This window comes from Bombus pascuorum, chromosome 11 (genome assembly GCF_905332965.1).
Source record: "Bombus pascuorum chromosome 11, iyBomPasc1.1, whole genome shotgun sequence".
In the NCBI taxonomy this organism is placed as follows: domain Eukaryota; kingdom Metazoa; phylum Arthropoda; class Insecta; order Hymenoptera; family Apidae; genus Bombus; species Bombus pascuorum.
The window spans coordinates 9,792,371-9,809,900 of NC_083498.1; the positions used below are offsets into that span (position 1 = coordinate 9,792,371).

General features: G+C 31.4%; 4 protein-coding genes and 1 long non-coding RNA gene across 9 annotated transcripts; 3 read left to right on the forward strand and 2 right to left on the reverse strand.

The window, feature by feature from the left end:
• The first annotated feature begins 580 nt into the window (after positions 1 to 580).
• On the forward strand, positions 581 to 2,384 carry LOC132912354 (transcription initiation protein SPT3 homolog). 2 transcript variants are annotated; one of them, XM_060969752.1, is made up of 5 exons: positions 581 to 970; positions 1,053 to 1,283; positions 1,410 to 1,724; positions 1,809 to 1,996; positions 2,085 to 2,384. In XM_060969752.1, exons 1-5 carry the CDS (start codon positions 895 to 897, stop codon positions 2,223 to 2,225), a joined length of 951 nt encoding a protein of 316 aa, XP_060825735.1. In that variant the 5' UTR covers positions 581 to 894; the 3' UTR covers positions 2,226 to 2,384. The 2 variants fall into 2 exon arrangements, with proteins under 2 accessions (XP_060825735.1, XP_060825736.1); XM_060969753.1 differs by having other exon boundaries at positions 2,088 to 2,384.
• LOC132912351 (WD repeat-containing protein 91) lies at positions 2,375 to 6,089 on the reverse strand. 2 transcript variants are annotated; one of them, XM_060969745.1, is made up of 8 exons: positions 5,488 to 6,089; positions 4,998 to 5,262; positions 4,806 to 4,921; positions 4,452 to 4,639; positions 4,050 to 4,365; positions 3,864 to 3,985; positions 3,127 to 3,781; positions 2,375 to 3,048 (listed from the first exon to the last, which is right to left on the reverse strand). In XM_060969745.1, the coding sequence occupies exons 1-8, from the start codon at positions 5,605 to 5,607 to the stop codon at positions 2,899 to 2,901; spliced, it is 1,932 nt and encodes a 643-aa protein (XP_060825728.1). In that variant the 5' UTR covers positions 5,608 to 6,089; the 3' UTR covers positions 2,375 to 2,898. The 2 variants fall into 2 exon arrangements, with proteins under 2 accessions (XP_060825728.1, XP_060825729.1); XM_060969746.1 differs by having other exon boundaries at positions 4,998 to 5,310; positions 5,488 to 5,603.
• Positions 5,304 to 9,373, forward strand: LOC132912357 (uncharacterized). Of its 3 annotated transcripts, none has more exons than XR_009659193.1 (4): positions 5,304 to 5,339; positions 7,955 to 8,199; positions 8,724 to 8,783; positions 9,191 to 9,373. It is a non-coding gene; the product is annotated as an uncharacterized LOC132912357 (long non-coding RNA). The 3 variants fall into 3 exon arrangements; XR_009659191.1 differs by lacking the exon at positions 5,304 to 5,339 and adding an exon at positions 6,315 to 6,329 and having other exon boundaries at positions 6,393 to 8,199; XR_009659192.1 differs by lacking the exon at positions 5,304 to 5,339 and adding an exon at positions 6,315 to 6,329.
• Positions 9,374 to 12,385: 3,012 nt separating this feature from the next.
• LOC132912097 (uncharacterized) lies at positions 12,386 to 13,522 on the forward strand. Its single transcript, XM_060969210.1, has 2 exons — positions 12,386 to 12,638; positions 12,734 to 13,522. Exon 2 carries the CDS (start codon positions 12,778 to 12,780, stop codon positions 13,357 to 13,359), a length of 582 nt encoding a protein of 193 aa, XP_060825193.1. The 5' UTR covers positions 12,386 to 12,638; positions 12,734 to 12,777; the 3' UTR covers positions 13,360 to 13,522.
• On the reverse strand, positions 13,420 to 17,281 carry LOC132912096 (docking protein 1). Its single transcript, XM_060969209.1, has 3 exons — positions 16,796 to 17,281; positions 16,280 to 16,453; positions 13,420 to 16,196 (listed from the first exon to the last, which is right to left on the reverse strand). The coding sequence occupies exons 1-3, from the start codon at positions 16,865 to 16,867 to the stop codon at positions 14,769 to 14,771; spliced, it is 1,674 nt and encodes a 557-aa protein (XP_060825192.1). The 5' UTR covers positions 16,868 to 17,281; the 3' UTR covers positions 13,420 to 14,768.
• Positions 17,282 to 17,530: the final 249 nt, after the last annotated feature.

Consider the following 17,530-nt stretch of genomic DNA (forward strand, 5'->3'; position numbering starts at 1 on the left):
TTATTCAATACGTATTACATTTCCTCTTTAACTAACAAATATAAAAAATGACAAAATATTTGGACTTATTTTAATTTGTCATGATAGTAGACGTGAGAATCACGCGCATAGGCACGTAGAAAAGGCGCAAGACTGTAAAAGAAGTTAATGTTAGTCTCATGCCGCCACGTGGATTATTTGTATAAAAAATTTATGATTTTTCTTGATCTGCAGAATGTTCAGTTTCGAGAAGAATTAAATATATAAGATCAACTTTTCAATGCAAATATTCCACTAAGCCATGCTTAAATCAAAAGAAATTGAAATTTGATATATGTATGTATGCATTACGAATTTTACGCACGAATTGACGTATTTCATCATAAAAGATTAAAAGAATTACCAGGAATGTTAATTTCAATCTTGTACGATATTGATATCAGATAATCTTACATTCAAATCTTCGCTAATACTTTAAACTTATCTATACAATATGTCATAAAATTAATAATTGATAAATCTTCAGTTGTAATAACTGACCCCATGAGACTCTGACAACCGATATTTATTTGTTATATGATATAAAATTACACTATTATTATTTATGTAATATTAAATTACAATATTATAATAATTACTAGTTACAAGATATCTTTTACTTATGAAGTTTAATACCATTCAAAATAAAATAATATTAATGCAAAATAATCGTGAGGATTATACGTATGTACTTATGTAGCAACGGTAGTAAGTTTACGAGACATGATCATATAAACAACACATGCATACATGTATATGGAACATAACCTAATCACTGTTAAATCAACACAAACAACTGTCATGTATACTGTGTAGAAAGTTTCTTAATGATTTTTACATTTCACTGAGATAAAACTTGTTGAATAATTCGTAATTATGACAGAAGCATCGTTTACTAAACCAGCGAATGATTCGCAGTTCCTTCGAAATGAACCTGTGAATTACACTACCGGTATTTCAATCTTCCATAAAAAATTCTGATATTTGAAATTTTGATTTCCAAATTTTATATGAATAGGAACAATATTTTACAGAAATTCGACAGATGATGCATGGTTTTGGAGACAGTAGTGAACCATTAATCGAATCTGCGAAAATCATAGAAGAAGTTGTTTTACAACAAATGAGGACAATAGTAAGGAAAGCTTGCGAAATTTCTGAGAAACGGGGAAATTCGAAGAAGGGTATTTGTATTTCTGCGGAAGATTTGATTTTCTTATTACGCAAAAACAAAGTGAAATTGCAGCGTCTTCTAAAATATTTAGGTAAGTTTGATGTGATCACAAACCAAAAAATTTGTTTAATATATATAATATATATATAATATATATAATATATAAAATATATAAAAATTTGTATAATATATATTCTCATTTAGCAATATTTTGTAGAATTAAAAGAATTTAAGTCTTCCATACATAAAACAATAGAAAGCGATTTACCCGAAGATATTGTACAAAATGAAAGTATAGATGGATCAAAAAAGAAAGGACCACTGCATAATTTCCTTAGTCAAATTAACAATACTGGTGAACTTCTTGAAGATGCATCTACTATAGATGAAGTTAAACAACAAAGATGTATTCGTGCAGAGATTATGACAAGGTCTATGGATGAAGCTAGATATTTAAAATTCAGTAAGGCACGTAATGCATCCTTTGCAAATAAGAATAGACACAAATTTAGTGATTGGATAGCACCAGACAGTAAGTTTTGTGTATTTAACTATCTTACACTTAAGAATAATTTTCATTTATCTCTTAAGTATATTTTTGTATTATGCTATTTAGGTGATATAACAGTCACAAAACAAGCATATATAATTTTGGGTTATTTAGCATATGAAACAGTAGCACAAATTATAGATTTTGCACTATTAGTAAGACAGGATCAAAATAAAATATATGGGGATGCTATAGATCGACTTAGACTTAGTTATGTTAATCCGTACACTTATAAACCATATTACCATGGCAAGGTTTGTGATATATTTATCATTTAAAACATGCAAAGTCTATGATAAAAGGAAGTATTATACTTTTATGCTCTTTTTTAAAATAATTAAGCAGGTAGCTGTAACAAAACCAATAACACCTGCAGAAATAATTGAAGCTCTCAGACGGTATTGGTCACCTCAATTAGATATGACAGGTCCATTTAATCGTTGGTCCATGAGAAAACCACACTTAAAACTTCTATCTTCATAAAGTAGATTAACTTATTTCATTTAATTAGAGGAGCAAAGTTTATGCTCTTCTAAAGTGGAGCCTTGTATAAAAAAAATTATCAGTATTTTAAATTTATATTTGATTAAATGTGTATTTTAATCTTTGTGTATTAAATTAAAATACAGGAGTGTTTTAAAATTGCCCAATATTTATTGACAAATTCCTGTACCTCTTACAGGTGTATCTTAGATTTTTAATATTAGGTGTACACATGATATCGCTACATAAATTATTAGAATTTTATTTTTTTTTTACAAAGTCGTTCGATCATGTGTCCTATTAATTAACGCGACATTCATAGGTACCTTATGTATCCTTTTTTTACAATTATATTAGTTCCTGTACATTTTACAATTGGTAGTCCCTGATTCCATTTTATAGATAGGATTATAATACACTTGATTTTGCATTAACGCATGATACGTTTGCTTTCATTGTACTCTTCATAAAATATTTGGATCTTTTCTTTAATTTTACCTTACTTTGAATATTTTTTTTTTAAATGATTTCATTATGCAACATAATGATTAAAAAGTTTCCTCTTAACGTTCAGTATTCTAGATATATATTTAATATCTACAAATTTGAGCTAGTCTTAGAAATTTTACACATTACTTCATGAATTCACACAGATACTAATTTTGCTTCTGTATCATGGTGAGAGCAACGTCGACACGCGTACTTTCCCTTCCGCGCCACCAGTTATACACGTTCCGGATTGATTAGCAGTAGACCAGTCGCAGCAAAGTGTACCTTTGTGTCCGCCTAATTCTAAAATCTTTGCTTGTGCACCTGGTGGCATCTGAAAATTTATATTCAGTAGTTGAAGAACAGAACTATCAATTCCTTAAAAAATCAGTAGACAATAAAAATTACGTACTTTATATATATTTCCTCCAGTTTGTGTACAAAGTAGCATATAGTTACCGCTTTGGTCAAAAGTAAACAATTTTCCATGAACTGTGTTCTTCTCTACCTTGATTTTCGTTTCCCATAAAATCTTTCCTGAATGATTCAAACTTCTTTGACACAATTTTCCATCCTCACTTTGTGTACAGATATTTGTATAGTCATTAATTAGTTCTATATCAATAACTGGACTCGAATGACAGCTTATATTATCGATAATTTCGTTCCGTCTTAAATCATGTATTAAAATATTTCCATTGGATAACCCTGTGATAAGGAGCTGCCCATTGTGATTAAATGCGGAACACAACGCAGTTACATTTTGTTCCATAGGTAAAGTTCTTTCTAGTTTTCTTGTTTTTATGTCGTACAATAATAATTTTCCTTCGTTCGAATCTGATACGGAACATACGAATGTGGATTCCGTTGGATTGCATAACAAAGTAATGATTCGAGAATTCTCATGTTGAATGTCCCATAAGGTTTTGCAATCACGAGTATCATGTAATTGAATCAATCCATTGTTATCACCGTGTAAAAAATAACGCTCATTTTTTGATATCCAGTCTAACGCAGTAATTGCTTTGTTTGAGTTTGCTGGAGCAGAGATAAATGTAGTAACAGTTCTATTGAATTGAAAAAAAGCATGATTACATTTACGCAAAATTCTGCTATAAAACTAATACTGTAAATATTGAAAGTAATTACTTTGGTGAAGGTATCGGGGTCCATACTTTAATAATACCGTCTGCATCACCTGTAGCTACATAGGAGCCACTTGCATTACTTTTACATTGAATTATTGACGTTTTATGTTCCGTATACTCCTCCTGGAAATGAAACTTATTATAAAAATTTCTAAAATATTTTCTATATAAATAGCTAGCATTTTACCTGACTAAGAAGGATGTAAGTGGAATCGATTTTATCTTTAGCCTTCCGCTCAGCTACTGCATCGATAGACGAATCTCTTTTTCTAGAGCTTGTTAATCTCGAATCACAACTAATACTTCTTTTACTAACAGGTTCCGATTTATTGATCGAATGTATTTTTCCTTTCGTATTGGTTCTTTTTGTTGATGTCATTTCCGGTTCTACTACTTTTCTTATACTTGTCCCAGGCTTTCTACTTAAAATTGGACTGGAACCGCCGCCTATATTTCTTATGAGATTCCTTAAGGTTTTCGGATTTTCTAATAAAGGAGATTCTCTGTTTGAGGAGCAAGGAAAATGTTAGTAAATGGTGTAGCACGTTGAATTACATCGGTTTATCAAACGGTAAATTAAAATATTTACTGTGCTATAATGTAAAAGTCATCCATGAGTGGTGGATGCTGAGGAGCTGGTCCTGGATTCACATCCATTACATTTTCTATCTTAACAGACTCGCTTAAACGTTGTTTCAATACTTCATTCTCTTCTTGAAGCCGTTTCAATCTATTTGTGTCCTCGTCTATCGCAAGCAACGTCGGTTGAGGCATACACTATAATTCGTACGAATTAAAATTAAATTATATACAATGTGGTTAAATATATAAATATATTACTACATTTTGTTCATTGTAAAGTTAAAATTAATATATTTTTCTATGATATCAAAATGGTAAGATTCATAAATGAGAGGCACGATGCAAAATACCTTTCACCTACTTGAAAAATAGTAGCAAGGAAATTGTGCAGGGACACTAACATAGTGTCCTGCCATTGTCTACTAAAATGTACAGAGTATGCTGGATTGTCTTCGGGATTTTTAACAAATGGCAATGCTGTAAAAATTACAAAAAAATAATAAAATGTAAAATACATTTTTTCTACTTTTCTATCAATAAAATTTTGTCCTACCAAACCATTCTTTCCACTCTGAATGTCCTTGTAACTCTGGTGTCATTTTTGTAAAAAATTCTTGAATCCGATCTTGTTTATTGTTTACTGCTGCATTAACCAAGTACATTTTTAGAACAGCATTCTCTAGTTTTCTCACAGCTGGTGTAAAATGACTTTCCAAACGGGAGAACATCCTCATGTCTAAATGTCCCCATAATTCTCTTAAAGATGCTAGGTCATAATTGTATATGTATTGCATCAATTGATCGACGATCTTATCAACCTGATAAAAAAAATAATGAAAATCTTTGCTAGAATTATATCAGTTTGCCTGAAATTAAGGAATGTAAACATTATAAGGTATTTAGAAGTGACTATAAGAGACTAAATTTAAGTTTTAATTTTTTTTATTGTAGTTTCGTTAACTAAATGAAATTCGTAGACATTGTTTTCGTATATTTTTGTTTCACTTTCTCACTTTCTCTATCATAATTCCTTACAAGCTCACCCTAAAGCCTTTCTCTTTCTCGGCTTTCAAGTCGTTATCAAAAGCTTTCAAGGTTTGGCTAAAACCTCTGAAGAGCAGATATTCCTTGACCAATTCGTCCACATACTGAATGTGAGACATTTTCCTTTAATTCTCTTCAAAATATCAACTTTCTCCTTCAACTGACAGCCGTATGTTGTCATCCTTTGGCCATTTTGCTGTTCGCTGAATATGCAGCGAATTTTCGTCTGACAGTCATTATTACCAACGTTAGGCATATCCTATTTATCACTGCAAAAAGAAATCAAAAGTTTCTGAAATAAAAACTGATCAAAATAAACGAAAACAATTAACAAAACATGACATTTTCCTTAACTGTTGAGATATTGATAATATCCAAAATCAATAGATTTTTGGATAAAAAATAAATTTTTCTTCTAGTAGTCGATAGGTTATCAATTTAAGTATGTTAACATTCTAGGAAAAACGGACGTACAATAATATTTATATCTACGTTATATCATGTCATAAGATTATCACAGACATCGTGACGAAATATAGATAGAGCAACATGCAAGCATTTTTTGTCACATAATTTTTATGACCAATGGTTAAGGACAGGTAAAATGCTTGAAGCCCATTAGAACAGTCATGATACGTTTCCACGTCGCACAAAGTCATGACTTTTCTCTTTAAGAGGGAGACAAGCAGCAATAGAATGTATTACAAGTACATTATGTACTTACGTAATATACTACATAAGTGTTCTAACATTCGGTATCATAACTATAAAGTCACTTAGTGTTAATATGATTTCACATTTACGAGGTACATACATGTACGAGGTACAGAACACGAAACAGGTACAGAATAGTGCTTCTATCTATCGAATAGAATTTGTATATCTTTATTTATGCATTTCATAGGTTTAATGAAATGTAGGAAAAAAGCTCAGGATTTAATTCAGAAACTGTGACCATAAAAGTTAACAAATCAATCTTGTTAATTAGCTTTTTATTTGCAAATGACATGGGCACCTTAGCGAGATTTACACAGCCCGTTTTGGTCTTTGCTATGATCGTAAAATAGAGAGGACGATTGAGTTTGCCAGTTTCAAACAGAGTTTACCGACTTCCATGCCATTTCACCAACGAGAATTCACTTGACCGGTCGTCTATATCTTTGTACACAGCATAAACATATTGAAAGACGTAAAATGTTAAAGATTCAAAATAATTAAAGACCGAAGGTTCAAATCTGATATACACGCATAGGTTAGATTAAATTTTCTGTAATTGATAATCCGATTAATTATGCATTTGGACTTTGAGCGCAATACCAGTTCGCCAATTCAAATAAGGGTGGCAAGTCGTCCGGAATGCAATATGCAAAGCGCTGCTTGCGTACAAACGAGGCTCTGATCCTAAATATGAGAAAGATATAATTTTTAAGACAGAAAATATTAAAAAATCATAAAGCAAAAAAAAATGTAATTTATGTCCAAATGTAAATTATCATTCTTTTTTATATATCACCATTGTTAAATCATTACCTTTTGCCACACCTTCTTTAAGTATGCTCTATTCTGCTTTATATATATACTCTATTCTCCTCTAAATAAGAATTGTAGAAAGAAAAAATATATTTTCCTAACATGAACACTCTTGTACAGAATATAAAGGTAAGGCAGATTTTAAAAAGTTCACATGCAGAAGGCTTATATCGGTTGAATTATAACACTATAATGTCACCAGTGGATATATAATATATAAGAGCTACAGATATGCAGCTTATAAAAAATGTACATGTTAGAACAGATCGTTTATGGTTTACCATGGTTTACAATCAGAGGATGAATTCATACATGTTAAAGAAGCAGCCGGAAAAACGAATTTTAGTAGCAACTCGATAAATGTTTAAATTCTATTTAAATATTTGCAATAAAACTAATATTTCATATTTTTATTATGGCATATAGTAATAATTTTTGATAAAATACATTTAATCTCACTTAATTTAATGTTTTCTGTATTCTTAAGAAGTTCGTAACGAACTTTACTATTTTTACTTCCCATTAAATATACTCGTAAAACGACATACATACGAACGAAATATTTATTATGATATTTGCTTAATTATGCTTTCTGACAGACTTTGGGGAAAGGATAGAAAGAAATTCAGTTGTTCATTCAGTTTAATTACAAGACATTATTCGATTCTTCGCATAAAGTTTCTAGAATGAACTTTAATTCATTGTAGTACTCGACTCCGGTAATACTAATGTTCTTATCTCGTAATATTGCATAACGTGTAATGTGATTCATTGGTTTCGTGTTGCACCAGTTCAGGGATGTAAATTGTGTATCTATGTGCCCCGAATAGAAAGTTAAACAGTTGCTATTTAGCTATTATCATATTAGAAAAATGTGGCAGATGTTGATGCAATTTCAAGAATATCTGAAATTCCGAAATTCTAACTTTAATACAGGAAGCCGGGGTGAATTAGTAGTATGCTTCCTGATTTGCACATGGCGCGCATGCGCACTACGCTAGTTGCACACGCCGCTGATATACGTTACTATAAGAACGCTCATAGTAGGAGATGATCGATAAATTCAAACAGGTACGCCGAAAGTGTCGGAACTAAGTTCATATTCAGCTTGCAAGTAAATCGAACCAAGTAACTCCTTACAAACTACAAAATGCCAGGACCAACTTGCGAAAAGGGCTCAGGTAGGAATTACTTCTATTTCTCAGAAACTATTTCCTTACGTTATATGACGATCTGATGGAATTTTGCAATTTAATGTGCAATTTCATTGATTGAATGTGCAATTCACTAAATTATTGTAAAACTTTTAGTAATCCTATTCGCTTTTATTCGAGTGCTAACATTTTCAGTATCAATGTTTCTTAATTTCCTACATATATTTTGACATGTTCATTTATAATATTTTTCACTTGTAATTATTAACAATTGTCGAATTGTTTTTTTTATACTTGTAGCAACTGCTTTCCAAATTATTTTTTTTTAAATGCAACGTGTATTAATGCATTTTGATATTTTCACATAGTTTCGTTTTATGCAAATAAATGTGAGATAATTGAAATTTCTAGAATTACGCGCAATTTTTTTGGAGTTTTCATAATTCGCGGTTAGCTTTATTGGTTTATACCTATAATTACCTAACCTACCTTTTAAATACCTATAAATACTGAAATCTAATAATTTAATTATACTTTACTTTTTATTGCAGACAAATCTCAACAATGTCAATGTGGCGAGAAATGCAAATGCGGCGATTCCTCGAGCGCAGGTAATACAATAATTTTTAGTTTAAATTAAAATTTTCAAACGATATGTTAAAAGAATTATAGTTTATTTTTTAGTCTTATAACAAAATACAAAAAATATTCGAGGGAATGTGGTAACGATTCTTCGATCTCATTTTGCTCTGTTTTTTTGTAAACTCGGCCAACGACCGCTTAACCATGACTATTGTTAGTGCCAGTTCATTCTATAGGTCGGTTAAATTACCATCTCCAATGGGTTTTGTTACTTACACGAAATATTTGTTTGAAAATTTGTTGCTCAAAATATTAAAACAATTTTTGAAGTCATGAATTACTTTCTGTTTCACATTTTGTTATACTTAATATTTATTATAAATAAATTGGCATTAGATACTTTACACTAATCTTATTTTTGTATTTTGTTTTGCAGCCACATGCACTTGCAAATCTGGTGACCAGTGTAGTTGTAATAAAAAATAAAAAGAAGAAAGTATTAAAGGTTATTTCTTACTTCTACTATATTTTACAAATGTATACGTATATTTATGAAATTATGCCTATTATAAAACTGTTACCTCTATTATGTTAAATATAATAAAGATTTAACAAAATATCTTGTCTTACCTTTACTAAAACCTTGTTAATATGATCGATTAAATTTGTTAGTCATTTTAATTTAAAAATGTATGACCTTCCTCATTCATAAAAGGTTCGCAGGAAACGATTAAAGTGTTAGTATTTACGGATCGACTTAAATGCGCATTATATACGATATGTGTGTACGTAAATATATACATACATACATAGTACCACACACATATATGTATAGTAACTACATCGAAATATATAGAAACTACATTTCACCTGTGTAAATATAATTACGTATAACAAGGGCTACCTTAGTACTTATCACTTTTTCATTTATCGTTTACTTCTTATTGATAAGGGTAGGTGTGATCAACGCATTACATAAAAATTCTACAGCCTGATTCATTTTCCTTTTTTGTGTTTACCAATCATGCAGAATGTTTCACTATACTTTTTGTTATGAAAAATTAAAGATATCATATCGTTTATTTACACTCGTAACATCGATAACGATTATTATTTATAAAAACTACAAACTTCAAAAATATGTCTATTTCAAACATGATAATTTTACACCGCTAAACGGTTTAAACTTATTTCATCGTAAATGAAGTATGGAAAGAGTGGCAACAATGATAATGAAATTGGAGTTATCTGTTAATCTTGTCGGCCAATGATAATTCACCATTGCTTACCGCGTAAAACTAGAGAGGAAATTTCCTCTCTGGTAATAGTAAGATTTGATTAATTTTAAACATGTGCATCATGTTAATGTAAACAATTGCAGTAATTATGTAATATTAATTATTCAGTACTTTTGATATATATCAATAGTAATGATATAACGTAGTTTATATTAAGTACCTATTTTGTGTCATATAAATGTGATTATTATCTATTTTTACATTTCTTGTACTGGTCATTTTAAGATTTCCTGACAAGATGGTTACAGAAGGTAAATTTAAACGTGGATTCCTTCATATATGTATATATATTTGTTTAAAATAGACCCATAGAGATTCATATAAATATCTCTATGGAAAGACACACTATCACCACCTAGCAGTGAAAAAGGTGAACTAATTGCTATTGGTGTCCTCGTATGATAACGCATTCCTTGTCTAACAGGATATATACACTTATCTTTATAACACACTAGCGCGTTCCTTATCTGCGATGGGGCATATATTTGTCCTTATCTAACACTATCACGCACTTTGTCTATTGACAAGCCATATACTGCCATCTATTATTATACTCTCTAAGTCATTGTTACTTCTATTTTCAATAGATGGCAGCATATGACTTGTCCGTACAACAAGGAATGCACTCGTGTGCGACAGGAATAGATATATCTACTATCAAACAAAGAGGGCGACAGTGCACGACAAAGGACAGATATATACGTATATATGCTCGTGTTAGATAAGGAGAACAATAGTATACGATGAAGACAGCAATAGAGACAGTATGTATTATGGTAAGCGTTCCAGTGCCCACAAATAGAACAACACTTTATTTCTTTCTGTACAAAAGAATAATCAGAGGAATTATTTTATTTTTATGATTATGATGATCAGAGGAATTATAATTATTTTTATGATTATATTTTCTGAATTAGACCTCTTCCTACCTTCCTTTTAACCTAATTTTATTCGATAGATGGAAGTATTAGCTGGAATCACAGATAGATAGGGAGATCCCCAATGTAATTAGTTAAGAAGTCAATCAAAAATTGCCCACTAAGAATAAGTGTCTATAAAACCAATAACCGAGCTATACGCATATTTCTTCTCGGGGCTTTTGGCGGGAGAAATGTGTATGGCATATGTACGGCGAGAGAAAAAAAGAAAACATGCATTCGAATCGCGTCGGCTAGAGAAGGGTAAAAGCGTAAAAGCATAAAACTTGCTTAAAAGTTTAATTAAATACGAGAAATAAATTGTTCTTTTTGGATTGAGTACACAAACAACATTCAGGATATGACAAAGAACAGCGGCAACGGCCAACATCAACCAGAACCAACGATCTTCTTGGAAATGGTTATACAATGAAAAATAAGAGTATTTATTGTAAAATAATTATATAAAATATATGTGGAAGGAGTTTCAATAAGTGATTGTAGTTTAACAGCATTTTACAATCTCGTTATTTATCATGTTCTCCTGATACAAAATCACGAAATCAGGCCAGAAATTAGTCGAAATCTTGAGAATCTCGGTTCTTAAAAATTCCTAGAAAGTGACGTAATTTCCAAGAATCGCCTAAATCGTGCCACCTCTTATGCTATCATGTTCTTCTGGTACAAAATCACGAAATCGGGCCAGAAATTAGTCGAAATCTTGAGAATCTCGGTTCTGAAAAATTCCTAGAAAGTGACGTAATTTCCAAGAATCGCCTAAATCGTGCCACCTCTTATGCTATCATGTTCTCCTGGTACAAAATCACGAAATCGGGCCAGAAATTAGTCGAAATCTTGAGAATCTCGGTTCTGAAAAATTCCTAGAAAGTGACGTAATTTCCAAGAATCGCCTAAATCGTGCCACCTCTTATGCTATCATGTTCTCCTGGTACAAAATCACGAAATCAGGCCAGAAATTAGTCGAAATCTTGAGAATCTCGGTTCTGAAAAATTCCTAGAAAGTGACGTAATTTCCAAGAATCGCCTAAATCGTGCCACCTCTTATGCTATCATGTTCTCCTGATACAAAATCGTAAAATAGGCCGGACAATTTTGTGCTTTTGAAGTTTCTCAGAAAATTTCGTCATATGCAGAGATTTCAAAAGATTTGGGATACCTGTTATGTTATTTTGTTCTCTTAATACTTACCAATACTTACCAATACCTAATCGATACTTACCTATTTTCTCGAACTCCTGTTTTATTTCTTGTAACTTATTCCTTAAACCTATGGGGTTTGGGAAGGTTTTAAATAATTAAGTGCTTTGTCCATTTGCAAAATAAGATGGTTTTATTCAAATCAATTTGCAAGTTTACAATAGTTCTATAATTTTTCAATTAGTTTACAATTTTTTGTATAGTAATTTACGTAATTCTGTAATTTTACAATGTAAAATTTAAATTTAATTTGGACAAATTTTCTCTGTTCATTCTTTCAGCTACACCACTTTATAATTTAAATTTGGCGCGAGTTATTTTATGCAGTGTTCAGCAGAGGGAGTATGCATACAGTGTCACGAAAATGATATTAAATCTCACAACATTAATAGTCATGACTTTCTGGTCACGTGTAAACGTATCAACATGTACGTGAAATAAAGATATTGTAGTATGTACACAAGTGATGAATAATTGGTTTAATCAATGGTAATATCATTACAATTTAAAAGAAATTTAGTAAATGATATTTTCAATAAATGACAGTGTACCTATAATAAAAGATCTGGTAAAAAAGAAGAAAAATCAGCATGTTTCCGTTGCGACAAATACTTCGATGTGGAACACGACTGGTTCTTACGAGAGAACCTATAAATTTATCTCAGATTCCATTGATTTCGAAAGATAAACTTGATGTCAGTCTACACAAACCAATTTTTATACGGATGAACACGAATCTTAGCAAATTATCGGAAGAGAACAAAGAAGAAGATTCTAACAAACATATACTCGGCAAAGTTGTAGGAAAACTAAAGGTGATGTTTACATGTAAAAAATGTAACTATCGAAATGGGAAAGTTATATCGAAACTAGCATACGAAAAAGGAGTAGTTATAATTCGCTGTGACGGCTGCAAGAATAATCACTTAATTGCTGATAATCTTGGGTGGTTCGAGGATTTAAAGAACAAAAGGAATATCGAAAAAATATTGGCGGCAAAAGGAGAGACCGTACGAAAAATTCAAAATGATGTTGATGGATATCTCGAGGCTGTCGCTAAAGAGGAATATGATTTGATTCAACATAATAAAGAAAGAGAACAGCGTTTAATAGAAGAGCAAAATGAAACACACGAACAAAATAAGAAGGTTAAATCTACAGAAGAATCGTAGGATATGTTGTTCAGGAAGCGGAGTTTTTATTTTGACAAAATTGACATAAATATATCTAAATAAATGTAGATACTTTTAAATTTATTGTAGACTATGTGTATTTTTAATGCTATGTTATAATTGTGAAGAAACAATAATATCCAAAGTTTGGTTGATATAGAAAGACTTAAATGTTTTTTGATCCTTCGTGTTACAATTGCTAAAAAAGAACAGCATTGTTTCTACTGTGCGTTTGTATACTACATGTAAATAATATTTCTAATATATACAATTTGGTAAAAAATATATATTCTTGAACAAAGTTCCTCAGATCAGATGATGCAAATTCTGTAAGATTTGCCTCTTCATTCTGTAAGAGTTGCCTCTTCATTCAGTGTAATAAATGTACATGTATTTTTTTTTATGAAAAAAATTTAGATATATATTTAATATCAATAACATTTAATTTCATTTAAAGAAATGACAGATCTTGGCACATGTAGAAATTATATGGCAAATTTCTAATTGTGTTATGCATTGAATATTTTTGTGTGTATATCAATTAATATGTACATTTAATATTATATTTTGTTATAAAAATGTCTTTTCTTACTAACAGTGAAATATATAGATAATAATTAAATCTTTTATAAATGTGTATATATGTATAATACAAATATATATATGTAAAATATGTACGTATATAGTATTAAAAACAAAAGGAATGATTTATTGCTTTTTCCTTATCATGCATATGTAAATCCTATATTTTTAAAAATTTCTATCATAAACTTTTAACATCTCTGAAGGCACTACTTCTGTCCAACTTGCAATAGTATTATAATAATGGACTATGAATAATTAATTATGGTAATAATATTATTGATATTAATAACATTAAAAATCTCTAAGTACACCAGATATTGGAATGACATGCAAAGTTAATTTCCAAATTCTGCTTGACTTTGTTATCAGACTATGTTTTGTGATATAAGGCACTGTATCTTTTCATTGCAATCAGTCATTTTGATATTTTTGAAATACTAGTGTCAATTTTTTTCAGATTTATAATATTGATAAACTAGCATTTAATATTTGTTGAATAATATATTTTAAATATTATTAAAATGTGTAAAATCATCTTGTCTCTAAAAATAATTATTCTTACATAATTGACAGTGATTATGTAGACTAGTACTTCTTAAACTAATCTTTGCACAAAAATATGTCATTTCACTTCTGCACTTTTATGATATTATAAAATATTAGCATGTTTATTTTTGTCATTATTCAGCACAATAAAAATCAGCTTATCCTAGTCATACTATAGACTAGTATTTTGTTATCATTTTCAAAAACTAAGAATCTCTGGAGCAGAAATAATTAATATATTTGTGTAGTCGCTATTAACTGAAATTATTTTGGATTTTTTATACCCTTTTTGGTTTTGACACAATTGCATATTCACTATTATTAAAGACTTTATGCTTTGGACCCATATTACTACTTGTAGATGCAGTATCAGACTGATTTGTTTTCTTTCTAATAACACCATATCCAAGATGACTATCATCTGCTAATCTAACAGCAGACATATCTTCAACAATATCATAATTGGACCACGCAGTGCTGGTATCAGCAACGGAAGTATTTAAAGATACATTTGAATGTGAATTTTGGGACACGCTATTAAAGTTTCCAAATTTGAATGTGCCCTTTTGAGTAATTTTAGTTGCAGAACCAAAATGCTCCAATTTGTCGTAATCAGATTCATCATTGGGTACATGATTAGTCGTCGAAGTCACTGGACTATCCGTAATACTAGACTTACTCTTTGAAGAGCTTTGGGACGATATAACAGGCATCATCGTTTCGTATTGGAAATCATCCTCGTTTTCTTTGTCTTTATCACTATGCAACAACGAGTTTAATCTCTCTGTGTGATGTATATTGTCAATACCATGAGTTTTCCATGCATCATTTCTTACTTCTACTAGGTCATAAGGATGTCTTTCTTCGTCATCTAATATGGAACTTCCTATCGTTTTTTGAGACATCTCTGGCGAATTATCGCGATTTAATGCTTTATATTCTCCACAGGCAGGCAACTCTGATACTTCGGGATCTACGCTTTTTTTGTCTAACAAACTGGTGAAAACGTATTTTCGCGGTGGTTTCGCGGGTTTCTGTTTCCCGATACACAAAGACGGTTTAGAAGATGAACTAGTATCTAAATTAGATGATGAAGTCGACTGTTTCTGTGAATTTTGCGGTGAAAAGTCAATATCAATTAAGTTAGCAGAGCTATTTGGAGAAGGGGGTAAGGCTGCTCTAGATCCAGCTTCCATCGATAAGGCTGCATGATATTGAGCATCATTACAATCAATGTTAGCATTGTTTTCTTCATTCATTAACTTTTTCATTGACCTCATCTTGGAATACATACAACGAAAAATTTCTTGTTGACTGCTGTGTTCCAAGCGAAAAGAACCTTCCCCGGATTCACATTTTCGTCCTGCTTCAAAAATAAATTTTCCATCTTTGTAACCATATCTTCTGATATATCGATATGGCCAAGTAAATAGAACTACATCTCCATCCATTAATTTAATATCAACCGCAGCTACTACAAGTGTATAGTTTCTAGTTTCTAAACCACATCGCTTAGATGCATCTGTTTCTACCACTTTCACAGAAAATACTCCTTCTCCACTGGTACAGTACAAGTCGTTGTTTTCCTCTATTGTTTGATTAGACACACTATCTTTAAATGCCACTAATTGGAATGCAGTGATCCAATGACTCATATCAGATTCCGAATAGCATCCAAAATAATGAATTCCTGATTTAGTCACAACCTATATACAGCAAAAATAAGAAACTGAATTATTTCATTTCATTGTTTGCTAAATATTAAATCTCGTGTTAAATGTTTACTTACAATAAATACATGTGACTGATTGCTAGGTGCTATTTTAATGCATGCATCTAAAGTGATGATGCGAGGAGCATGTAACTGCAATATAGCTTCTTCTTGATTATCATAAATTTCTACACGTTTGATCCCATAGTTACTAGTCCTAAACAGCTGACAGAATCTTTTGTGCCAAGATTTCTGTAAAAGATATAAACAACGTAATTGCCTTTCGATATAAATATTTTAATGTTAAAAAGGCTGAAAAGAAACAGATTTTGTGCATTTGAAAAATCGCAACTATTAGTATGAATCAAGAATGACGTATGCCAAGATCGATTCAGCGTTGTTGCACACGCTTGAAATGTCTGGAACTTATCGCGCGAGTTTTAGGTTAATTCGTTGATCACTAATCGGTGGCCACCGATAACAAATATTTCTTTGAAAGATACAGATAAATAAATAAGTAAATGGGAAAAACCAATTTGTCAATGGATCGCGAGAATTCGAAACAAACATTTATTCATAGTAACGTTAACCAACCTTGAGCTGGCCTAACATTCCCTGCGGTGGTAACAGCAGGATCCCTTGTAACAGAGGTTCCTCGGGCTCCATCGTTTTTTGCGAAACATCAGCAGCCTCACGTATTACTAGGAACGTTCCTTTGCTCCTCGTATAATTTTGAAAAAGTGAATTTTTCCACTTTCACTCCCACTTTTTCCCGTCCGTGCTATTCCTCTCACTGGTTCGCCTCTGCTTTCGAATGGTGCTCTATCGTTTACGTTTAGTTTGACAGTTTTCGCGAACACATTCAACCCATTATAATGTACGGTGCTTGACATTTCACAAAAGCTTTAAGCCCGACGTCTTTAACGTCGACTAGATTTCCCGAGGAGAAAATATTCGTTCGTCTCTATGTGTACGTGTCGCACGGATACGTCGTGTACGGTATATACCGACACAGATTGTACTGTTCTTGCATGATTCCCCGACACATTCGGAGTCAACTGTCGGGTAATAGAGGCATGCACGTCCTCCGACCGTACGACGTCGCCCGAATTGTCACGAACGGACATAGAAGCGCGGACTATTCCCGAGAGATAACTCTCGCGCCTCTTCTTTGCCTTCTCTCTTTATGCTTTCTTTCTTTTAACTCGTCAACTTCTAAGCTTTGTTTGTAAAAAATTTTTATCACGCATCGTGTGTTATATCTGAGTTATTTCGTTTGATCTGACGTCGAGAATTCCAGACTGTAATCAATGCAAAACGAAACGGGAG

Bases quoted from the DNA above. Each gene is read 5' to 3' on its own strand.
- LOC132912354 (XM_060969752.1), top strand. From the start codon at position 895: ATGACAGAAGCATCGTTTACTAAACCAGCGAATGATTCGCAGTTCCTT. The intron at 971-1,052 runs GTATTTCAATCT...AATATTTTACAG, and splicing joins ACCTGTGAATTACACTACCG to AAATTCGACAGATGATGCAT. The intron at 1,725-1,808 runs GTAAGTTTTGTG...TATGCTATTTAG, and splicing joins TGATTGGATAGCACCAGACA to GTGATATAACAGTCACAAAA.
- LOC132912351 (XM_060969745.1), bottom strand. From the start codon at position 5,607: ATGTCTCACATTCAGTATGTGGACGAATTGGTCAAGGAATATCTGCTC. The intron at 4,922-4,997 runs GTAGGACAAAAT...TAATTTTTACAG, and splicing joins AGAGTGGAAAGAATGGTTTG to CATTGCCATTTGTTAAAAAT. The intron at 4,366-4,451 runs GTAAATATTTTA...CTCCTCAAACAG, and splicing joins GACTTTTACATTATAGCACA to AGAATCTCCTTTATTAGAAA.
- LOC132912097 (XM_060969210.1), top strand. From the start codon at position 12,778: ATGTTTCCGTTGCGACAAATACTTCGATGTGGAACACGACTGGTTCTT.
- LOC132912096 (XM_060969209.1), bottom strand. From the start codon at position 16,867: ATGGAGCCCGAGGAACCTCTGTTACAAGGGATCCTGCTGTTACCACCG. The intron at 16,454-16,795 runs GTTGGTTAACGT...TATCTTTTACAG, and splicing joins GAATGTTAGGCCAGCTCAAG to AAATCTTGGCACAAAAGATT. The intron at 16,197-16,279 runs GTAAGTAAACAT...TGCTGTATATAG, and splicing joins ATCAGTCACATGTATTTATT to GTTGTGACTAAATCAGGAAT.